Below are 19,302 nucleotides of genomic sequence, written 5' to 3' on the forward strand. Positions count from 1 at the left end.
TTAATCAATCACATCATATTAATACATATATTACTATATAATTATACTTATAATTATACTTTTCCTTGACATAAAAAGGCAACCCAATCTATGGTGGGTCCCGTTAAGAGCCTGTGGCTCAGATGGCATGAGACCCAACCTCCATAAGAGAGGTTAGGTTCGATCCCCTCCCCAATCCCCAATATCAAAAAAAATCTATGGTGGGTCCCTGCCAGACGCAACGGTGCGCTCCACCGCCTTCATCAATTTTTTTTGTGTTTTTTTATTTTATCTTTACATTTTTGACCTTTGTCCTTCAGCTCTCGTCGTTCATTACAAGTAAAAAATACTTTTTTCTTCTTCTGCTGCTTCTTCTTGTTGCTTCTTCGACTTGGTTATTGGAATTCTAGGGTTTCTTTCGTCTGAAACGGCAGCTTTTCTCGGTTCCGTCCGTGTGTGTGTGTGTGTGAAAGAGATAGATGACTACTACCATGGAGAGCTTGATCGGGTTGGTTAACCGGATCCAGAGGGCCTGCACCGTGCTTGGTGATTATGGCGGTGGAGACAACACTTTGTCTTCTCTTTGGGAGGCTCTTCCCTCCGTCGCCGTCGTCGGTGGCCAGGTAAATTTTTCATAAGTTTCTCACTCAACTGTCCTTTCTTTTCTTTTTCTGTTTTATAGACTTTCGTTTTTGTTTTAAATTCTACGAGAGACAGAAGTTTGTAGGATAGATTTTTTTTTTAAGAGAGAAAAGGTGAGGCTTCTTGAGAAAATTCATTTTTCTTTTTAGGAAGGAAAATTAGAATTTTCAATTGAATTTGGCCTGATTTAGTTTGTTGTTTGAAAATGAGAACAGAGTTCTGGAAAATCCTCGGTATTGGAGAGCATTGTTGGGCGTGACTTTCTTCCAAGAGGATCAGGTGAAGCTTTTGCTCTCACTTCGGTTTCTTTTCTTTTTCCTGAACGATGGGATGCTTAGGGGGATTGAACCCGGTCATAGCACCCAAATATGGGTGCAGGTGCCACTAGGCTACAAGAACATTGGGGTTTCACTTGGTTCTGAAAGCTTATTTGTCTACCGGATTTTTCTTAGCAGACTGTAATAATTTGTGATTTTTACTTGGATTATTGCAGGGATTGTTACGAGGCGGCCGTTGGTGTTGCAGCTTCACAAGACGGATGACGGATCGCAGGAGTATGCCGAGTTTCTTCATCTCCCTCGGAGGAAATTCACCGATTTTTGTATGTCATTCTTTTTCCTCACAAACTAGTTACTGGTATTGCATGTCTTTCTGTCAACAAATCTCCATTCTTATTTTGTCAAAAAACAAAAATTAAAAAAAAAGGTTGTTCCTCTAAATTAACTACAAAAGTTTAATTAGCCTTGTTATCTGGTCGTACCTTTTATGCCCTCGGGATAGAAATGATTTTGATATATTTGAAGGAGACTTTATCATACTATCGGGCTTTGATGGTGGCTTCCTTAACCTTCTTGAGATTTTTATTTTTATTTTTCATTTGGTCCAATGATTTGTGACCATTCTGGAATACCTTTTTAGGTTGGTTATCTTCAATTTTTTTTTAATTCTTGAAATTTAATCTATTGAAATTGGTTGCATATTCAAGCTTACTATTGCCTTCTGGAAGGAGTAGTATGGGTTGGGGCTTCTCCTACTTGACTTTCTAGTAGCTATGATGCTTGTCGTATAATTTATTTTATTTTTCTCATGACATTTCTTATTGATGTGACATCTAAAGATAAAAGTGATATAACTGATATTTTAGGTTTCTGTGTTTTTGTACAGCCCTAGTTCGCAAGGAAATTCAGGATGAGACTGATAGAATGACTGGGAAGACGAAGCAGATTTCTCCTGTTCCTATTCATCTCAGTATCTATTCTCCAAATGGTGTGTTACCAATTTTAGTTTTTTTGTCAACTTTCTTGCCTTCTTGTCATTTGGGTTAATTTGTTATGATGTCCATGGAGTGCTACTATCAAACTCTATATGTATTTTGTCTGTGCTTTGTGGCAAGTTTTGTTATTATGTTGTAATAATGACCAGTGCTTAACATACTTCTTCCAAGATGATCTTATTCTATCCTCAAGTTAGCTTATACTGAAAATCTTCGATTACTTAACCCAAAAAAAAAGGTGATAGTGTAACTCAAAAAATGAAATCGACCTTTTCTTCTGATGCTTAAAAAAGCTGATGCAATATGTACAAACTTATTACAGATTTGATCAGAATGAATCCTTTTAAAGGGCTTGCTTTGTCTCACACATTTGCTGTGCTCTTTTTTCTTCTTTTTTATTTTTATTTTTAAAGGAAGAAAGAGATAGACAATAAATCAGTTTCCCTGAGTGTTGGGGCTATGAGATTGGACATATAACATTTCAAAGATGAATGTTAAGATGTGCAAAGATTTGCGTTCATATAAAGAACTTCTCAGTATATTCTTATAGTTTTTATTTGATGAATCCTTTCAATTAGTCTATTAAGTTTTTTTTATTACTTTGCCGGATAAGACCTGTGCTTAACTTTTATTTATTTATTTATTTATTTTGATACATTTGGGGAGAGGGGGTTTCGAACTCCATACCTCCATTTTGGAGGCTGGGGGTAATGCCAATCAGGCCACAGGCCTTTGGCTAACTTTTAGTTATTTTAATGTGTTCTCTGCTGGCACTAATTTTTTTTTCTCCTGATTTCTTGTACTTTGTGATTTCTTGTGAGATGGAGTTGGAATAATTAGGATATCACTCTATTCTCTACACTACAATAATTTTTACCTGACACTTTTGTTTTTCTTGATCGACAGTTGTCAATTTAACCCTGATTGATCTACCGGGTTTGACAAAAGTTGCTGTTGGTATGTCATGTACCTGATTGAACTTCTGTATAGTCTGTTATACTATAGTCGATAGCTAAGACCTTCTTTTTTCAGAGGGACAACCTGAAAGTATTGTTGAAGATATTGAAAGCATGGTTCGATCTTATGTTGAGAAGGTAATTAGACTTTTTCTTCTTAACAAAATTATACATTTTCAGATAATGCATGGTAGATCATTTCAATTTGGTGAGCTCTATGGTGCTTCACTGCAAACGGTTGCTCTAATCTTTTAATTCTTTAGTAAGCCAATATGACAACCTGCTCTTCCCTTTTTCTTCCAATTGAACAAAGTATGCTTTCTATGCTTGAGAATATGTATGCGCCATATAGACTTGTAATATTGTGTAGATCTTGGTTCTTGTATGGAGAGCTTCTTGTTTTTCTAATGTTTCAAGAAAAATGTACAGACAAGGGCAATCAATGCCTCTTATTGTTTTTCTAATGTTTCCTCTAAGCAAGCCTTTTTCTATCCTCTATTGTGATCCAATGCCTCTTATTGTCTTCAGTTGAGTTTAGTCACATATTATTGGTTATCCTGAATATTTCATATGTTTTCACTTCTTAAAAAAATTTCATATTTTTTCATATGAAAATTGTAGTGTCTCGCAATATTTCTGTTTAATTGATGACCATATACTTTTTGTAGCCCAATTCTATCATATTAGCAATATCTCCTGCCAATCAAGATATTGCGACTTCAGATGCTATCAAACTTTCTAGGGAAGTGGATCCCAGTGGTATGCTCTATGTGCATCTTTTTGTGGTTTTTTTTTTTTTTAGTTTCTCTTTGTCTGGCCTGCCCTTATGAGTCCCTGTGTGTAAATTGTACAGGTGACCGGACATTTGGTGTTTTGACAAAGCTGGATTTGATGGACAAAGGAACCAATGCATTGGATGTAAGTTCTGTTTGTGTGCACGCATGCTTGAAGTTGCCCATTTTTTAAATGATGGTTTAAGATCAGGTTTAGCTTAGGACTTAATTGGTATTATCATTTCATTGAGCTCAATTGCAATCAACATGGAATAGTTTTGAAGCATTTATTTTTCTATTGATAATTGGTACTTAGAACTTTGTTTTTACAGCTCCTTTTGGTACCTCCTTTACAGTTTTGGTTCTCATAAATAATAAAAGACAATAAATGTCTGAAAATCTTTACATGCTTTGCCTTATTAAATATTTCGTGTTCCATCAGGTTCTTGAAGGAAGATCTTATCGACTGCAACATCCTTGGGTTGGAATTGTGAACCGGTCACAAGCTGACATTAATAAAAATGTTGACATGATAGTTGCAAGGCGTAAAGAGCGTGAGTACTTTGCAACCAGTCCAGACTATGGGCACTTATCCAGTAAAATGGGCTCAGAGTATCTTGCGAAACTTCTTTCAAAGGTTTTATTTTGTGTAGCTTCATTCTATATTAAGGTGATTTTTTCAAAAGGATTTCATACTGACGTGGTGGTATTTTTTTTTAGCAATTGGAGTCTGTAATTAGGGCTCGCATTCCAAGTATAACGTCTTTGATTAACAAAAGCATTGATGAACTTGAGTCGGAGATGGATCATCTTGGTAGACCAATTGCTGTTGATGCCGGGGTGAGTTGCTTGGAGCTGTTGTAACTTTTTGTAAACAAGATGCTGTGTTTGCTTCGCTTAACTGAAATGTGATGTTTTAGGCTCAACTCTACACTATCTTGGAACTTTGCCGAGCATTCGAACGGATTTTCAAGGAGCATTTGGATGGAGGGTAAAACATTTATTGATTTTGCAATTCTGATTTTTGTGAAAGTAAATTCTTTGAAACCCAAAATCTTAATAGTTTTCCTCTCTGACATAGTCAATTGTAGCAGATGTTATCATGTATCATTGAGCTCATTTTGTAATCTGAACTCTCTTGAGAGATAGTAGGGTGTAATAATTTGAACATATTCTTCATTCTCGCTAAAGGTGCCAAAGGGCTGACCTCTTCTTGGGAGAAGTGCCATGTGCATATTACAAGTCCAATGTGGGTGGCATCAATGTAGTCTGTTCATGTGTTTGCCAGTGGCTGGAGCATGTTACCGTTAACCCAGCTATAATGCGATAAATATCTCTTTTTCTGCTTTTCACACTAGTTTTTTTTTTTTTTTTTGATAAGTAAACGATAGTATTAATAAGAATAGGCATAGCCCAAGTACACAAGGAGGTATACAAGAGATAACACCTATCTAGTTCGCTAAGTAGGACAAAAGGAAATCATGTACATTTAGGCCATTGAAATCTATGGCAATGGCCCATTGAAACAAAGTACTGAAAAAAAGCAGACTCAGCTCCCCTAGTGTGCGCTCCTTCTCTTCGAAGGTCCTCTCGTTACGCTCTCGCCATAAGCACCACATAATGCAGATAGGGACCATCTTCCAAATATCTTTGATTTGTGAAGTACCTCCCGGCATCACCCAACTCGCCAAAAGCCCAACCACTGAAGCCGGCATCACCCAACTTAACCCTACACGACTGAAAATTTCGCACCACAGAGACCTGGCTGTCTCACAGTGTAATAAGAGATGGTCCACTGTCTCACCGGCTTTCTTACACATACAACACCAATCTAAAATGATTATCCTTCGCTTCCTCAAGTTATCAGTGGTCAAAATTTTACCCAGGGCTGCTGTCCATGTGAAAAACAGTGCTTTAGGAGGCGCCTTGTTCCTCCACAGTCTTTTCCATGGGAATTGAGGATTCGGTGAAGCTGTAAGGGCCTTATAAAATGAGCGAACTGAAAAAATACCCTTGCCCGCTGGTATCCACCACAATTTGTCGACTTGCAGTCCATTCGGTTTCTTGGAGTATAGCAAACGAAAAAAGGCCTCAAAATTGTCTATTTCCCAATCTTGCGCTGCTCTAGTAAAGGTCACATTCCATTGAACTTGATCTCCTGAGAGTGTCATGAGATCCACCACCGCTGCTTCTTGGTCACTTGCCACTCGAAAAGCTAAAGGAAAAGAATCCTTTAGTGCCACCTCCCCACACCAAACATCCTTCCAAAATTTTATACGCGTTCCTTCCCCCACCACCAAACTAGTACAGTTAGCAAAAGCCCTCCATCCTCGTCTTATATGCCTCCAAATCCCCACACCGATCGGCCCATTGCCCTCTCTAGTACACCAACCTCCCCAAGACCGACCATATTTACAATCAACTACTAGTTTCCAAAGAGCGTCCGGTTCCACATTGTATCTCCATAACCATTTTCCCAAGAGAGCTTGATTAAACAACCTCAAGTTCTTTATCCCTAGTCCACCTGAATGAATTGGTCTACACACCTTGTCCCAACCGACTAGATGGAACTTAAATTCTTCCCCCATCCCACTCCATAGAAAGTCTCGGTATAGTTTTTCAAGCCGCGCCGCCACACCTGCTGGGATAGGAAATAGAGATAAAAAATAAGTTGGTAAGTTAGAAAGAGTGCTTTTGATAAGGGTCACTCTCCCTCCTTTTGACAAATATAATCTTTTCCATCCTGCCAATCTTCGTTCTATCTTCTCAATAACTGTGTCCCAAATCGTTAAGGCTCTTGAAGCAGCCCCCAACGGTAAGCCCAGATAAGTCATTGGGAAAGAAGCCACTTTGCACCCAAGTATGCCCGCCAACTGCCGAGTATTACTTAAACTACCAACCGGTACCATCTCTGACTTATCAAAGTTCACTCTCAGCCCTGATACTGCCTCAAAGCACAGAAGGAGCGCCTTCAGAGAACTAAGTTGGTCCTGCTCTGCCTCGCAGAAAATTAAAGTATCATCGGCGAAAAGCAAGTGTGAAATTGAAACAGTGCCCCTATTTAAATCCCCCAGTGAAAAACCTGCCATAAGACCATTGTTAACTAGGGCCGTTAACACACTAGTTTTTTTTTATGATCAACACATTAAAAATTGGAGCTCAATGAGAAACAACTTGAGTAATAGAGGTTTCAACATTGGAGCTGCATTTGACTTTTTTTACGATCTACCATAAGCTTTCTGAAGCCAGATTATTGTTTGCCCTGATCATTGGTTTTGTAGTTGAGCTGTTTCTGTATTAAGTAGACTGCCAAGTATGCTGCTTTGCAGATGCATAATTAGCATTCTTGTGATGAATTTAGGGCTTGTTTGGACACTTGGAATGTTTAATAAAAATTTTATAAAGTTAAAAAATTGTTGGAATATTATTTTTGTTTTGAAATTTAAAAATTTTGTATTGTTTTTTGTGTTTTGTTTTGAAGTTTGGGAAAGTTGTATTGAGTTTTGTGTTTGGATAATGTTAGGTAATGATTAGATGAAAAAGTTGAAAATTTGAAATTGAAAATTGTTGTGTTTGAGTTCTTTGGGAAGGAAATATCTCAGAACATATGAGAATGTCTGAGAATACCTTATTACACAAACAAGGCCTTAATCTGTTACTAGATGTTAACTGGAGTGAATTTGATGTTTTTTCAAACAACATCCTTTTTTTCACAGTTTTGCACCAGCTAGATCTGCTCTCTTAATCTTGATTGCTTCCTGATAGTACTTTTTTTTTTTTCCCCCCAAATTCAGGCGGGCTGGAGGTGATCGGATTTATGGAGTCTTTGACAACCAGCTTCCTGCTGCTCTGAGGAAGCTTCCATTTGACAGGCACCTTTCTCTGCAGAATGTAAAGAAAGTGGTTTCAGAAGCCGATGGTTATCAGCCACACTTGATTGCCCCTGAGCAAGGTTACCGGCGCCTAATTGAGGGGGCACTTAATTATTTTAGAGGCCCATCTGAAGCTTCTGTGGATGCTGTAAGTCATACTATTCATTCTTGCTGGTAATGTAGGTATCATCTGGAATGCATCTTCAATTTTGCAGTAATTTATCAAAATCTGATGTGGATACTTTTCACCGTTGACTGACCTGTTAATGTAATGTAGGTTCACTTTGTTTTGAAAGAACTTGTGAGGAAGTCACTAGGAGAAACTCAGGTGAAATTCTGGGAAATTACTGGAATCATTTACTTTAACACGAGCACTGGTATTGTTTGATGAGGAAGAGGATTTATATTGATGTTTGTGACTATATAGGAGTTGAAACGCTTTCCAACTCTGCAAGCCGAAATAGCTGCTGCTGCTAATGGGGCCCTGGAAAGGTTTCGTGAAGATGGTAGGAAGACAGTTGTTCGATTGGTGGACATGGAGTCTTCATATTTGACCGTGGATTTCTTTAGAAGACTCCCTCAGGAAGTGGAAAAGGGAGGAAACCCAGCTGCCTCGACTACGGACCGGTACGCAGAGGGGCACTTTAGGAGGATAGGCTCAAATGTGTCCTCTTATGTGGGCATGGTGTCAGAGACGCTTAAGAACACAATTCCCAAGGCTGTAGTATATTGTCAAGTCAGAGAGGCCAAACAGTCATTGCTAAATAACTTCTACATACAAATAGGGAAGAAAGAGGTACGCTCTCTCTCTCTCCAACACATGTGATCCTTTATCTTAAATCCTGTGAGGCGTTTAAAATAGTAATGGATATGTTAGATGTTAGCTTGGAGGATCATTGAGGCATCATTTACCCATGTCTCCATTTTCTTCTGAACTTGCCATTAGATTGTGGTGAAAAATGGAATCACTCACGTTAAAGGATTGTTCTCATCAATGATCTGGGATTTATTCCGAGTAATGTAGACTAGTAAACCTCAGTTACTCAGGGTAATTAATTGTGTCGGCCACTATTTCAGGGTAAGCAGCTTTTGCAATTGTTGGACGAAGACCCTGCGTTGATGGAGAGGAGGCAACAGTGTGCAAAAAGGCTTGAATTATACAAGGCAGCAAGGGACGAGATTGATTCTGTATCATGGGCTCGCTAAGATGGAATTCTTTTTGGAGATGCTTTGTATTATAGTAATTGATACAGAGGGTAAAATTCTTATTGAATTTGTTGAAATTTTGGATAGCTCGGGTTCCCTCACAATATTTATTATTATTTCGTGTAATACTTTAACTTTTCACGCTATTCTTGTATTGGAAACACGATTTTTGTGTTGCTTTTCTATGTAATATATTAGATTGGTATAGCTTAGTTTCTTTTAAGCCGTCTTATTTCCCTTTTTGTCCCCTCCTACATCTCTGAATTTCAGTCTACCAATGGCTATAGGTAATTTTATCCAACTCTGTCCCAATGCAATGAGATATGATACAATTCCAATCATCCTTCTGTGGTTTGTTTGGGTTGTCTTGCGTTATCTGCCATGTAGACTACCGATCCATGCAAGAGTTTTATTGCATGCACAGAACCTCAAAGGTACTTTCCTCTATAATAATCTTGATATTTTGAGTAATTTTCCAAATACTATATTTGGGAATGCAATTTTGAGCTTAGCTCTAATTCTGTGTTTGTTTTGGCTTCTGATTCCAAGAAAATACGACCTGCCATCCATTAGTCTCGCTATGATGTCTAAGTGCCTCAATGAGTGAATTGAATCATTGAATAAATACAAATCTGCTGTAAAATGCCACTTATTTCACAATGGACAAGCTTTTCCCTCTGGACTATTAATTTAAGACGGCCATGCGATTTCAAGTTGTTACTGTTGTCACTACTTCTTTATTCTCCAACTCTTCTAATGCTGTCCACAACTTCTGCTCATCAAAATCTTTGATAACGAAAGAGGTTCCCGCTTCCGTCAATAAATTCTCAGGGTTCCTTAAACCCATGCCCACTACCGGCATTCCAGCTGCCACCCCGGCTTTCACACCAGAAATAGAGTCCTTTATGAGCCAAAACCAAAAGACAGAATAAGTCAGATGTCAATGTCTATTTTATGCCGGTGTTCATGAGCGCACACAATATTGAAGCCAAACCTCGAACACAAAAGCGTGCTTATTTGACACTTCAAGTACTTGGAGAGCCTTCAAGTAGGGGTCAGGGAATGGTTTCTGCCGTTCACATTCGTCTCCAATCACAAGAACTTCAAAGAAATCTGACAGCCCTAAAATTGAGATTAAGAGCTCTGCATTTGGTCTTGACGCATTTGTCACTGCAGCTCGTTTCAACCCGTGTTCATCAATCCATTTGCACAACTTTTGCAAACCCTTAACTGGTTTTAGCTGTTCAGACGCCAACCTGTATTATTTTTTTCACACAATAAATCAGATTCAAGATGGCATAATCTAAGACAGAGAATATCCAGGGTCCTTAGCAAGTACTTTCCGGTTTGTAAAAAGCATATACAGTTTTAACAAATGCAAACCATCAAGGGGCTCAAACACTTGTGGTTTGAATAGTAATGTCTCATCCTCAGTGTACTATAGCCAAAAAAAATTTGAGATCTTAAATTTTGGGCCATGTCCTACAGACTAAGAAAGGTGGTAACATGGTTCTAGACAAGACCCTCACTTGATAGTGGTACAACTCAACACACCATTTCAACAGAAGCATTATGGGTACCAACTTGGAAGGCTGTGCTAGAAACATAAAGCAATTCAATTCTACCCAGCATCAACATTTAAGCTACTGACTCCATTCTAACTGCATCACATACAAGGTTCCCCTCTGACGTGCTGTCAGTATTAAGGCTCATGCATGTCGTATACAGTTGTATTAAATTACCTCCGAAACATGTCTTCCTTATCATCCATAAATTTCCGTGCTCTTTGGAGATCCCAATTAGGAAAGAGGGCATGACATAGATTTTCATTGTGCATGCCACTGATATTATTACTAAAGAATTCCTCAGTAATGGGGACTCCACCGTTGAAACCTACCTGTGGAGCACTTGCATTTCAGCTGGCTTCATAAGATATGACTAAACATGATATCGTAAAGGAATACCTCTTGAAGCATTTCACGGAAGACATAGTAATGTAGAGGGTCTGAATCACAGAGTGTTCCATCAATATCAAACAGAATTGCTTGAAGAGGATTGAGACAAGCGAGAAAGTATTTGCTGCTATCCCTGAATGTAACAAGAGAATTCACAACACTAATAGAAGAAATCATAATGATACACAAATACTTTCATTTTTCTTTCTAGTTTATTTATTTTTTGATTTCATGCAAGTTGCAAATGAAATAGATAATGAATATAGGTAAATAAATATATAGAGAAGTATATGTGTTTGTAATGTATATATGAAAGCAAAGTTGGTCTCCTGCTTGTTTTCAGTCTAGTAACTGCAAGATTATTAACGTACACAAGGCATAATCATCGTGCACAAATCTTGTTTCAAAAATGAAATGATTCTCAAAACTCCCGAATGTACTTTAACGCCCTTTACACAAAATTGAAAAATATGAAGTCTGTTTGGATGTTGAGGAAGAGGAAGAAAGAAAGAAGAAAAAAGGGCGTGCCTTTTCAATTTACAGCAGGCCTTGCAACTAAAAATTGAAACATTGACTTTTTTTCTTTTCACCCTTCCCAGGGCGCAAGGAAGAGAGGACGAAGTTGATTACAGAAAGGTTTGAGCTAAGTTTGGGAATTTCCCTTCAATTGCGTTGAATCAACTACTCTGTAATTATTAGGTTGAGCAAAGTTGAGTTACATATTAATTGCAACGTAATCCAACAATGCATGTTCATGCTTTTATCTCCCTCGAATTATCAATAAGCAATGAAAATATTCTCCTTGTAGGATGATGATGAGCACCCAGAGTCAGACAAAAGGTGCATCAAAATGTGATTCCAACACGAATTGGACCCAAGACACTCCCTTGAGCAAAAATGTAGATTGAGAAATGGACAACATACACTTTGATAATAACGATTACAACTAAAATCCGAAAAGGGGAGCAAAGAAAAAAACAAATAACCTAAAATGGAACGAAAAAAAATCATACCTTTCTGTTGGGTAAGGACTTGATGAATTGGACATTCGAGGAATGGAGACAGTCGCCATGTCACCCCGATTTTGTGTATAAATTGCAGTTTTCTGCAGATGGGTTCTGGTTAAGTGGTCAGAAAAGAGAAGGTGATGATGAGGAAGCTGAAGAAAAGCAAGAGATGGCATAGTATTGGAGATGGCAGTTGGAGAGAGTCGGAGAGAATATGCCAATCTCTCTCACACACAAACACTCTGATCTCTCCTGTTTTATGGGGTTGTCCTTGCACTGCCTTTTTTGTTGCCACCATACTGTGCAGTGATTTTCTGTGAAAATTTATAATAATAATAATTTTTTACTCCTTATAATTTTAACTTTGATTATTTTGATTTTGTAATTTCTTCAAATTACTATTGGATTGCTTCTTTATAATTGAAGATGAACTCTTTGAAACATGAAAAATTTCTGGGACTAGTCATTATTGACATGAATGGTAAACTTGATATGAATTTAATACAATATTTATGGGTTGATACGATAACATGAACTCGATTTAACACAATCCAAATATGGTATTATATATGATAACAAGAATTATCAACCTTCAAGTTTTAGTATAATCACATATAAGTCAATAAATTAGTTTATTAAAATTGAATTGATAGATTATTTTTAAAAATTATTTTTAATTAAGCCCTAGAGGATTGAATAAATACTAAATAGACAAGAAAAATACCTTTAACAGAAAAGAAAAAGAAACATACCAAGAAAAATAGATTTGAAGAAAATATGAAGTGAAATTGTTATTTTTTGGGTAAAAGAATATACAAAAATTAGAATAACTTTTATAAAAATTTATAATAATTACATTTCTCACAAAATTTTATCTAAATGACTTTTCAAATCTACTTATAATTTTCATAAATATCAATAAAAGAACTTCTCAAAAATTTTGTATTCAAATAATTTATAGTTTTTACCATCTACTTTTACAAAATCTAATAAAAATAGGTCTCAAAATAATAATTCAAAACTTAAGATTGAATCTGTTTTGTACGTCCCAACGGCATAAATAAATAAATAAATATAAAACCCCAAAGTGGCTAAAGAGCTAAAACCAACGATTCGCCCCCTTACTCTCTGCAGAATTAAAAGATGAGCCGGGCTTCCAATCTCTTCCAACTATGCCAGATTCCTTCCACCAATCTGCTTCTCAGAAGCTCCAAGTTCCCCAGAGGTTCTCTCTCTCTCTCTCTCAAGCATTGTAAAGCATTCTCTTTTATGTTATTTTCAATCTTATGAATGCTTTAAAATTTTTCTTTCGTGCATATTGATGTCGTTTTAAGCTAAATACCCATTTGTATTGGTTTCAATATATTATCTTTACCGATAATTTTTAAGCTTCCTTTTTGGTTGGAAAGAAAGAGTGAGCAAAAGATTTGTGAACTGTTATACTCAAAATTTCTGTGCTATGATTTCTGTTTTGTTTTTAGTACTTTTAGTTTTTTGCTTGTTTTTTAAAACCAATTTCGGAAATGTAGTTCTAGTTGGCATGAAAATTTGTTTTAGTTTTACGTTAAATGATTTTATTCTCAGCTACGAATAAACTGCCTCGGAACACAGGTATGAATGTCATACCTGTTTGGAAACTTTATCCAACTCTCTGCTTCTGTAAAACCGTGCAAACTACCACGTATGAAGTTGTCAATGGAAGCTATGTACCCTCTACACAAACTAAGCAAGAAAAGGAAATGAAGGTATTTCTTCATGTAATTCTCGTTTATCTGGTGTCACGAACATATCAGAAAAAAGAGAATGAGGTTCAATAAATGATCATTTTTTATATTCATGTAGCTTCTGTCTATCTTTTGGTTTGAAGTTTTATTTACTAGTTCTCATATTACATTAAAACTTATGTATTTGGTATGTCCAAATAAGTTTATCTTTGATAAAAAGAGGCGTTGCCCGAGTACACAAGGGCGTATACTCAGGAACACCTAACAAGATTTTTTTATTTTTTTTTAAAAAAAAGAGGCAAATAAATCCTAATTACTAGAAATAGAAAAAATTATGATTTTTTTATAAGTGACAAACAAAAATGAGTGTAAAAGACTATTATGTTGTGGACTTCTAGAATAGTTGAAGCAAACTAATATGACCTGGTTAAAGTTATTTTTCCACTCCACGATTTATGTTTCAGCTTTCTCTATACTTTTATTGTGGTTATGTTTTTCATTAAGTAGGAAATGAATTAATGGTGGTTGTATTTTCAATTTCCAATGACCTAATTTTAGGACAAGTCATCAGCAAAACTTGATACAGTTGGTGCATTTCAAAAGCTGCCCATGGTGATGCCATCTGTTGATATTCTTCATTCAGCACTGAGGAAGGCAAAAAGGGTTTTACCAACAAAGGGTAAATGTTAGGCGGCAGTGTGTTTTTGGGTCATCCTTACCATTAAGATTTTTGTTTACCAATAAAAAGTGTGTTTTTGCTTGATATTCTTAAATAGGTTGATGTTGGTTTCCAAAACTTGCTGCAAACCTTGATATTTAGTTCGTTATTTTGTAGGGATTGCCAATATTGCAAAGCGAGAGAGAAATAGAGGTGCAAAACAACTTGATGCACTGATGAAAGTTTGTCCTTAACTTCATATCTGTCATGTCATTATTGTTTCATCTTTTCTACGTGGGGAAACTGTTCAACACTGACATCATAACTTGCTGTTTGCATCTTCAGGAACTGGTTGTTCCCTTGAGGACATATCTGGAGAGTTTTCCAAAGAAGAAATATCTTCACCCTTATGAACGATCTCTTATTGAATTAACACTTGGTGATGGGAATTATGAAGAGGTAATAGTTGCCAACTCTTGAAATAATTGGTCATGCTTATGTTGACTACAAACTTTGGCTGGTATGATCCTTACCATTTTACTGAGCCAGTAACATGTCCAGTATCATCTCATCTTCTTTTTTCTTCTTCTTCTTCTTCCCTTTTTACTTTTTTGGCCAGTTGGTTTTAGAGAAGAAGTTTTATCATTTTGTGTGAAACTCTGATCAGCACCCTTGACTGTTTTGCATTACAAGAATTTAATTTCAGGACACTTGATTGGGTTTTGTTTTCACCACTAGAGATTTTGTGGCTGTTCATTACTTCTATTAAAAAATAGCATAAAATTTATTGTGATGGTTAAAGTTCCTTTATAAATCTTCTGACTGTGGATTTACTCGTGGTTTGATAGGTATTGGGAAATGTTGATGCTCTGAGAAAGAAGGTGGTATCTGTCGGAAAGGAACATGCTTCTTTCTGTGCCAAGGTTTGAATCTTGGCTCAAGTTTAAGTGCTGCTGTGTCACTTGTGTCATCAAATATGGGGACTAATGATGTCGGATGCAATCTTAAGCTTTCTCCAAGCCACGTTGGAACCTGTTAATTTATATTCGGACTTGTTTTTCATAACCTTCCCGGGTAATTTAGGGAATCCCATATTATTCCTAAATTGCTGTCATCCTGCATATTGTCCGTGTAGATTTACAAACATGCTTCAGATGATAGATTCTTATGTGCTTTCAACAACATATGCCTTTGGATGATTTTGAAGCAAATAATAAGAAGAATTAATTAATTAAAACGAGTTATTAAGGGATTGAACTAACATGGTTGACAAGTTTTTACTTGAGAAAAATCCAGCCAACAAACTGTTAGATTTGGTATTTTGGTTGTCAAACTAGAGTTCTGGTACGAAAGAAGGCGGGGGTTCTCTGCTAACATTATTCTGCCATTTAAACTGTGCAGTCCTTAACGAAGCGTGAAGCTGAGGAAAGACTAACTGAGGTTCGCTTTTTTCTTTGTTGAGAATGTATTTTACATTCACATAATCTAAGATTCATTCGGTCCTGTCTGCAGGGTGTGAAGAAAATTGAAGAGGTGTTCAACCATGAAGCTCAAGTTGTTGATGATTTGTTACATATTGCCAAGGTATTCTTCCTTTTTATGCAAGACACTTCGATTGAAGAATTTGAAATTATGCCACCACATAATTCGTTCAGCTCATAAATCAGAAGGAATCATTACACAATTATAAATTATTATGTTGCAACTCTAGGTTAAATGTTGATCTCTATAGAAGTGTAATCATTTCATCTCGCTTAATTATTAGAAAAGCATGTACATGTAAGTTGGGCTTTATTTTTTTTTCGAATTTGGAATCTGAATTTTCTTATGAAACTTTGACAGGAATCACTTTACAATTTTGGGTCCAATTGAGCATGAATTATCTCTGTTTGGAAAATTGCATCATTATTTAATTGTTTTCTAACAGTTTCTTTTCTTATAATCTTTGACATTTTCAGACTTTACGGGCAATGCCAGTTGTTGATTTGGAAACACCAACTCTCTGTCTTGTTGGAGCTCCTAATGTGGGCAAGTCATCTTTGGTCCGCACACTCTCTACAGGGAAGCCAGAGGTACTTGAAGACAGATTGATGATTATATGCGCTTTTCTATGGATCTGTTTATACATATTGAAGTTATACTGATGCTGTAAATGAGGGGTGCTATTAAGCCAAGTTAAAGCAAGATTTTCTTCTTTATATATATATATATATATATATATGAGTAAAACATGAATGTTAATTAGAAAAAATTTAAATAAAACATGCACACCCGGTGGGACTTGGCCAAGTTCAAGTAATCTTAGATTTTATAACTCAAGCAATGTGAAAATAGGATAAATGATGCCTTATTTAATTAGTTTCACTACCTACACAACAGCATAAATAAACGCACTATGAATGCTTGTCAATGCATCAATCATCAATGCCTATATGTTTTTCTAGTCCTAATTTTGTATTTAAACTCACAGGTTAATTAGGATTGGAGACCAAAAAAAAAATTATTCTTTTCTGGCTGCTAACCGTTATCTTTTCAACCCTACTTCTTACCTTCTGTTTTTAGGTTTGCAACTATCCTTTTACAACAAGAGGAATACTAATGGGTCATATAATTCTGAACTACCAGACTTTTCAGGTCAATCACTCAATCTAAGATGTGGAGTGCTATTTTTATTTAAGATTTATTCAATTCTAGTTACAACTGGAAAATTAACCACAGGTGACAGACACTCCTGGCTTACTGAAGAGATCTGATGGTAAGACACTATCCTTAATTATAACTCCCGGCTTGGATTACCTGACTGGAATATAATCACTTATAGAACACCATTATTGTTTTCTGTTTACACATTTCATCTTTTTCTTTCCTTGTTCTTCAGAGGACAGGAATAATTTGGAAAAGTTGACACTTGCTGTCCTATCACATTTGCCTACCGCAATATTATATGTTCATGACCTCTCTGGAGAGTGTGGGACCTCACCTTCTGATCAGGTATTGTGTTTTTGTAGTCCTGTTGGTTGTAAAGGTAAAGACAAGATGGTAGGCAATCTCTATGGCACTGGGTGAAGTTAAATTGTATAAACATGTTACTTTGTAGTCAGGTTTTTATTTCACATGCTTGGGAAGCAAAGCTATATATGATTGCAATTTTGTATGGAGTTGGAATGCTTGAAGCAATCACTGAGCATAAGTGGTTTGATCAACCATTATGGCGGTGATTTTGGTCAATAGTTGGTTTTCAATTCTGAGTCTCAAATGCACATGCACTAAGAGGGAATTTTGACATCTCATTTGCCCCTGTTACATGGCTCATGTTATAACGCAAAGGCATGCCATACTACAGTGCTATGAGTGCCAAATCTTTATGCAATATTTAAGTTTATTTGCAGAATGTGTGGGGAAATAAATGAACACTTACAATTTAGTGGTGGCGAATGGAATGGCTGTTGGTTTCAATTTCTCTGTTCTTTTCCAATGGATTTTCAATTACCTGAGGAAGAGATTGCCTTGTTTGTTAGCGAGAGAGAGAAGTTCATTTTAACCTCTCTGAAATCCACTCACTTAGAGAGTGCTGCATTTAAGATTTTTCTTTGTCCCTTAATGACATACTTTGTGTTATTGACGATGGGTTTGTAGTTTCTCATATACAAAGATATAAAGGAAAGGTTCAGTGACCATCTGTGGCTCGATGTTGTGTCCAAATGTGATTTGTTGCAAAAGTCTCCTGTGGTCTTCATCACAGAGGATAGTCCTGATCATGAAGAGCTGGCAAGGTACCGGAAAATGGGACCTAATGGAGCTATGCATGTATCTGTAAAGAGCGAAGCAGGGCTTGCTGAGGTAACTATCTTACGAAAATCTTTTTGATAGGTAACTATCTAATGAAAATTTAGGTCTTCAAAATAGGCTTGATTGTGTGCTTTTGTTGATATTTTTTATGTTTCAACTTAAATTTTTCCACATTCTCATTTCTAGAAAAGGAAGCTTAATTGCCTTTAGTATAGGTAGTGTAACAATGTAATCATAACACCTTCTGTTTCTTAGATTTCGTTCCTCCTTCAAAGGTATTATGAATTATGGAGAAAATTTTGGACCTATAATGTTGCCACTCGCTTTTTCCTTTTTGTATTCTTTTTTCTCTGAATTTTATCCTGGTGGATAGGTGGTTGAGAAGGCTATAATTTTGAATACCTTCATTACCATACACAAGTAACCCAAATTTTATTACACCTGAATGCTGGTTAGTTGATGCTTATAAATGTCTAGAATCATTCACTCCAAAACCTTCCTGTTCTAAAATTCTTCCAACATTTGGTTTCCAGATTTGCCTTGTGACTTCTCTAGAGAATTTTTTTCCTCTGCAGTTGAAGGTTAGAGTGCACGAGCTGCTGACTTCGCAGATGGCCAAGATCAGAAGTCAGAATAGCAACCAAGAAAATCTAGTTATTACCTAAGGTTGAACTCTTAGGGATGCCCAAATTGCGGTAGAATTGCGTTCAAAGTAGCTGACTCTCTAAACTTTTACAATTCCCATGGAGAACAAGCAGGGTTGCCTCCAACAAGCTTAAGATCATAGAATCCAGGTTCTCACCACTTCCAAAAACTGCAGGTTCAAATTATCCCAGCCCACATGTTGAGGATTGCTCACTTAGCCTAGTTGATCAGGGAATGGCCTTAGGTTACAATATTATTTATTTCGGAAGAAACTTTTCTTTGTAATTGATGTATACAAGTGTATATACTTGTACATTTATTCCCATATTGTTGTCGAAAATTTTGGCAGTTCTTCTTGTTCGAAAAGGCAGGTGAGTTGTACAGTTCCAAAACACTTCAAAATGAACTTTCAGAACTTTTGAATCGATTGGGAACATTTATTAATTTGTAGAACTGTTTTTAGTCATATTTAAACTAACCTCAAATAATTATGAAAGCATTTTGTATTTAGGTGTTCTTTTGTATATTTCATGTGTACATGGAGTATACCTATTTCATTCATATCAATAAAATTACTTCTTACATATAAAAGAAAAATATTATGAAAGCATTTGATTTGTTCAGCTGTTGTGACGGTCCACGCCAGGAGAAGGAATTCTTTTGCTGTTCTCAATACTTAAGAAGCCACATCTCTTGGGTATCTAAGTCTTTGTTTGGGAAGCTGCTATTCAATATTTTATGATTACTGTTTACTAATATTTACTACTATTTAATATTTTTTTATTACTTTTTTACTACCATTCACAAATTCATTTGAGATCAC

The 19,302-nt window shown here is 36.3% G+C and overlaps 3 protein-coding genes across 7 annotated transcripts; 2 read left to right on the top strand and 1 right to left on the bottom strand.

Moving 5' to 3' along the window:
* Nucleotides 1-234: 234 nt before the first annotated feature.
* On the top strand, nt 235-8,924 carry LOC122294108 (phragmoplastin DRP1E). The gene is made up of 15 exons (XM_043102569.1): nt 235-602; nt 837-900; nt 1,115-1,222; nt 1,786-1,887; nt 2,801-2,851; nt 2,927-2,988; nt 3,519-3,609; nt 3,704-3,768; nt 4,066-4,260; nt 4,344-4,463; nt 4,544-4,614; nt 7,418-7,643; nt 7,773-7,823; nt 7,923-8,291; nt 8,573-8,924. Exons 1-15 carry the CDS (start codon nt 459-461, stop codon nt 8,699-8,701), a joined length of 1,848 nt encoding a protein of 615 aa, XP_042958503.1. The 5' UTR covers nt 235-458; the 3' UTR covers nt 8,702-8,924.
* A 319-nt stretch (nt 8,925-9,243) lies between these two features.
* LOC122294109 (haloacid dehalogenase-like hydrolase domain-containing protein Sgpp) lies at nt 9,244-11,839 on the bottom strand. Its single transcript, XM_043102570.1, has 5 exons — nt 11,670-11,839; nt 10,666-10,789; nt 10,444-10,598; nt 9,696-9,957; nt 9,244-9,602 (listed from the first exon to the last, which is right to left on the bottom strand). Exons 1-5 carry the CDS (start codon nt 11,837-11,839, stop codon nt 9,411-9,413), a joined length of 903 nt encoding a protein of 300 aa, XP_042958504.1. The 3' UTR covers nt 9,244-9,410.
* Nucleotides 11,840-12,727: 888 nt separating this feature from the next.
* Nucleotides 12,728-18,923, top strand: LOC122294539 (nucleolar GTP-binding protein 1). 5 transcript variants are annotated; one of them, XM_043103355.1, is made up of 14 exons: nt 12,728-12,888; nt 13,248-13,408; nt 13,946-14,066; nt 14,223-14,287; nt 14,391-14,504; nt 14,894-14,968; nt 15,447-15,485; nt 15,558-15,629; nt 16,004-16,117; nt 16,608-16,679; nt 16,764-16,800; nt 16,924-17,036; nt 17,682-17,885; nt 18,368-18,923. In XM_043103355.1, exons 1-14 carry the CDS (start codon nt 12,807-12,809, stop codon nt 18,497-18,499), a joined length of 1,401 nt encoding a protein of 466 aa, XP_042959289.1. In that variant the 5' UTR covers nt 12,728-12,806; the 3' UTR covers nt 18,500-18,923. The 5 variants fall into 5 exon arrangements, with proteins under 5 accessions (XP_042959289.1, XP_042959291.1, XP_042959292.1 ...); XM_043103357.1 differs by having other exon boundaries at nt 18,410-18,923; XM_043103358.1 differs by having other exon boundaries at nt 16,671-16,679.
* Nucleotides 18,924-19,302: the final 379 nt, after the last annotated feature.

The sequence above is a fragment of the Carya illinoinensis genome, chromosome 14 (assembly GCF_018687715.1).
Source record: "Carya illinoinensis cultivar Pawnee chromosome 14, C.illinoinensisPawnee_v1, whole genome shotgun sequence".
NCBI classification, from domain to species: Eukaryota; Viridiplantae; Streptophyta; class Magnoliopsida; order Fagales; family Juglandaceae; genus Carya; species Carya illinoinensis.

Excerpts from the sequence above, each read along its gene's own strand:
- LOC122294108 (XM_043102569.1), top strand. The coding sequence starts at position 459 with ATGACTACTACCATGGAGAGCTTGATCGGGTTGGTTAACCGGATCCAG. Across the intron at positions 4,261-4,343 it reads TTGCGAAACTTCTTTCAAAG|CAATTGGAGTCTGTAATTAG; the intron begins GTTTTATTTTGT and ends ATTTTTTTTTAG. Across the intron at positions 7,824-7,922 it reads AGTCACTAGGAGAAACTCAG|GAGTTGAAACGCTTTCCAAC; the intron begins GTGAAATTCTGG and ends GTGACTATATAG.
- LOC122294109 (XM_043102570.1), bottom strand. The coding sequence starts at position 11,839 with ATGCCATCTCTTGCTTTTCTTCAGCTTCCTCATCATCACCTTCTCTTT. Across the intron at positions 10,790-11,669 it reads AGTCCTTACCCAACAGAAAG|GGATAGCAGCAAATACTTTC; the intron begins GTATGATTTTTT and ends TGTTACATTCAG. Across the intron at positions 10,599-10,665 it reads TCCGTGAAATGCTTCAAGAG|GTAGGTTTCAACGGTGGAGT; the intron begins GTATTCCTTTAC and ends AGTGCTCCACAG.
- LOC122294539 (XM_043103355.1), top strand. The coding sequence starts at position 12,807 with ATGAGCCGGGCTTCCAATCTCTTCCAACTATGCCAGATTCCTTCCACC. Across the intron at positions 14,505-14,893 it reads GTGATGGGAATTATGAAGAG|GTATTGGGAAATGTTGATGC; the intron begins GTAATAGTTGCC and ends GTGGTTTGATAG. Across the intron at positions 16,680-16,763 it reads TGAACTACCAGACTTTTCAG|GTGACAGACACTCCTGGCTT; the intron begins GTCAATCACTCA and ends AATTAACCACAG.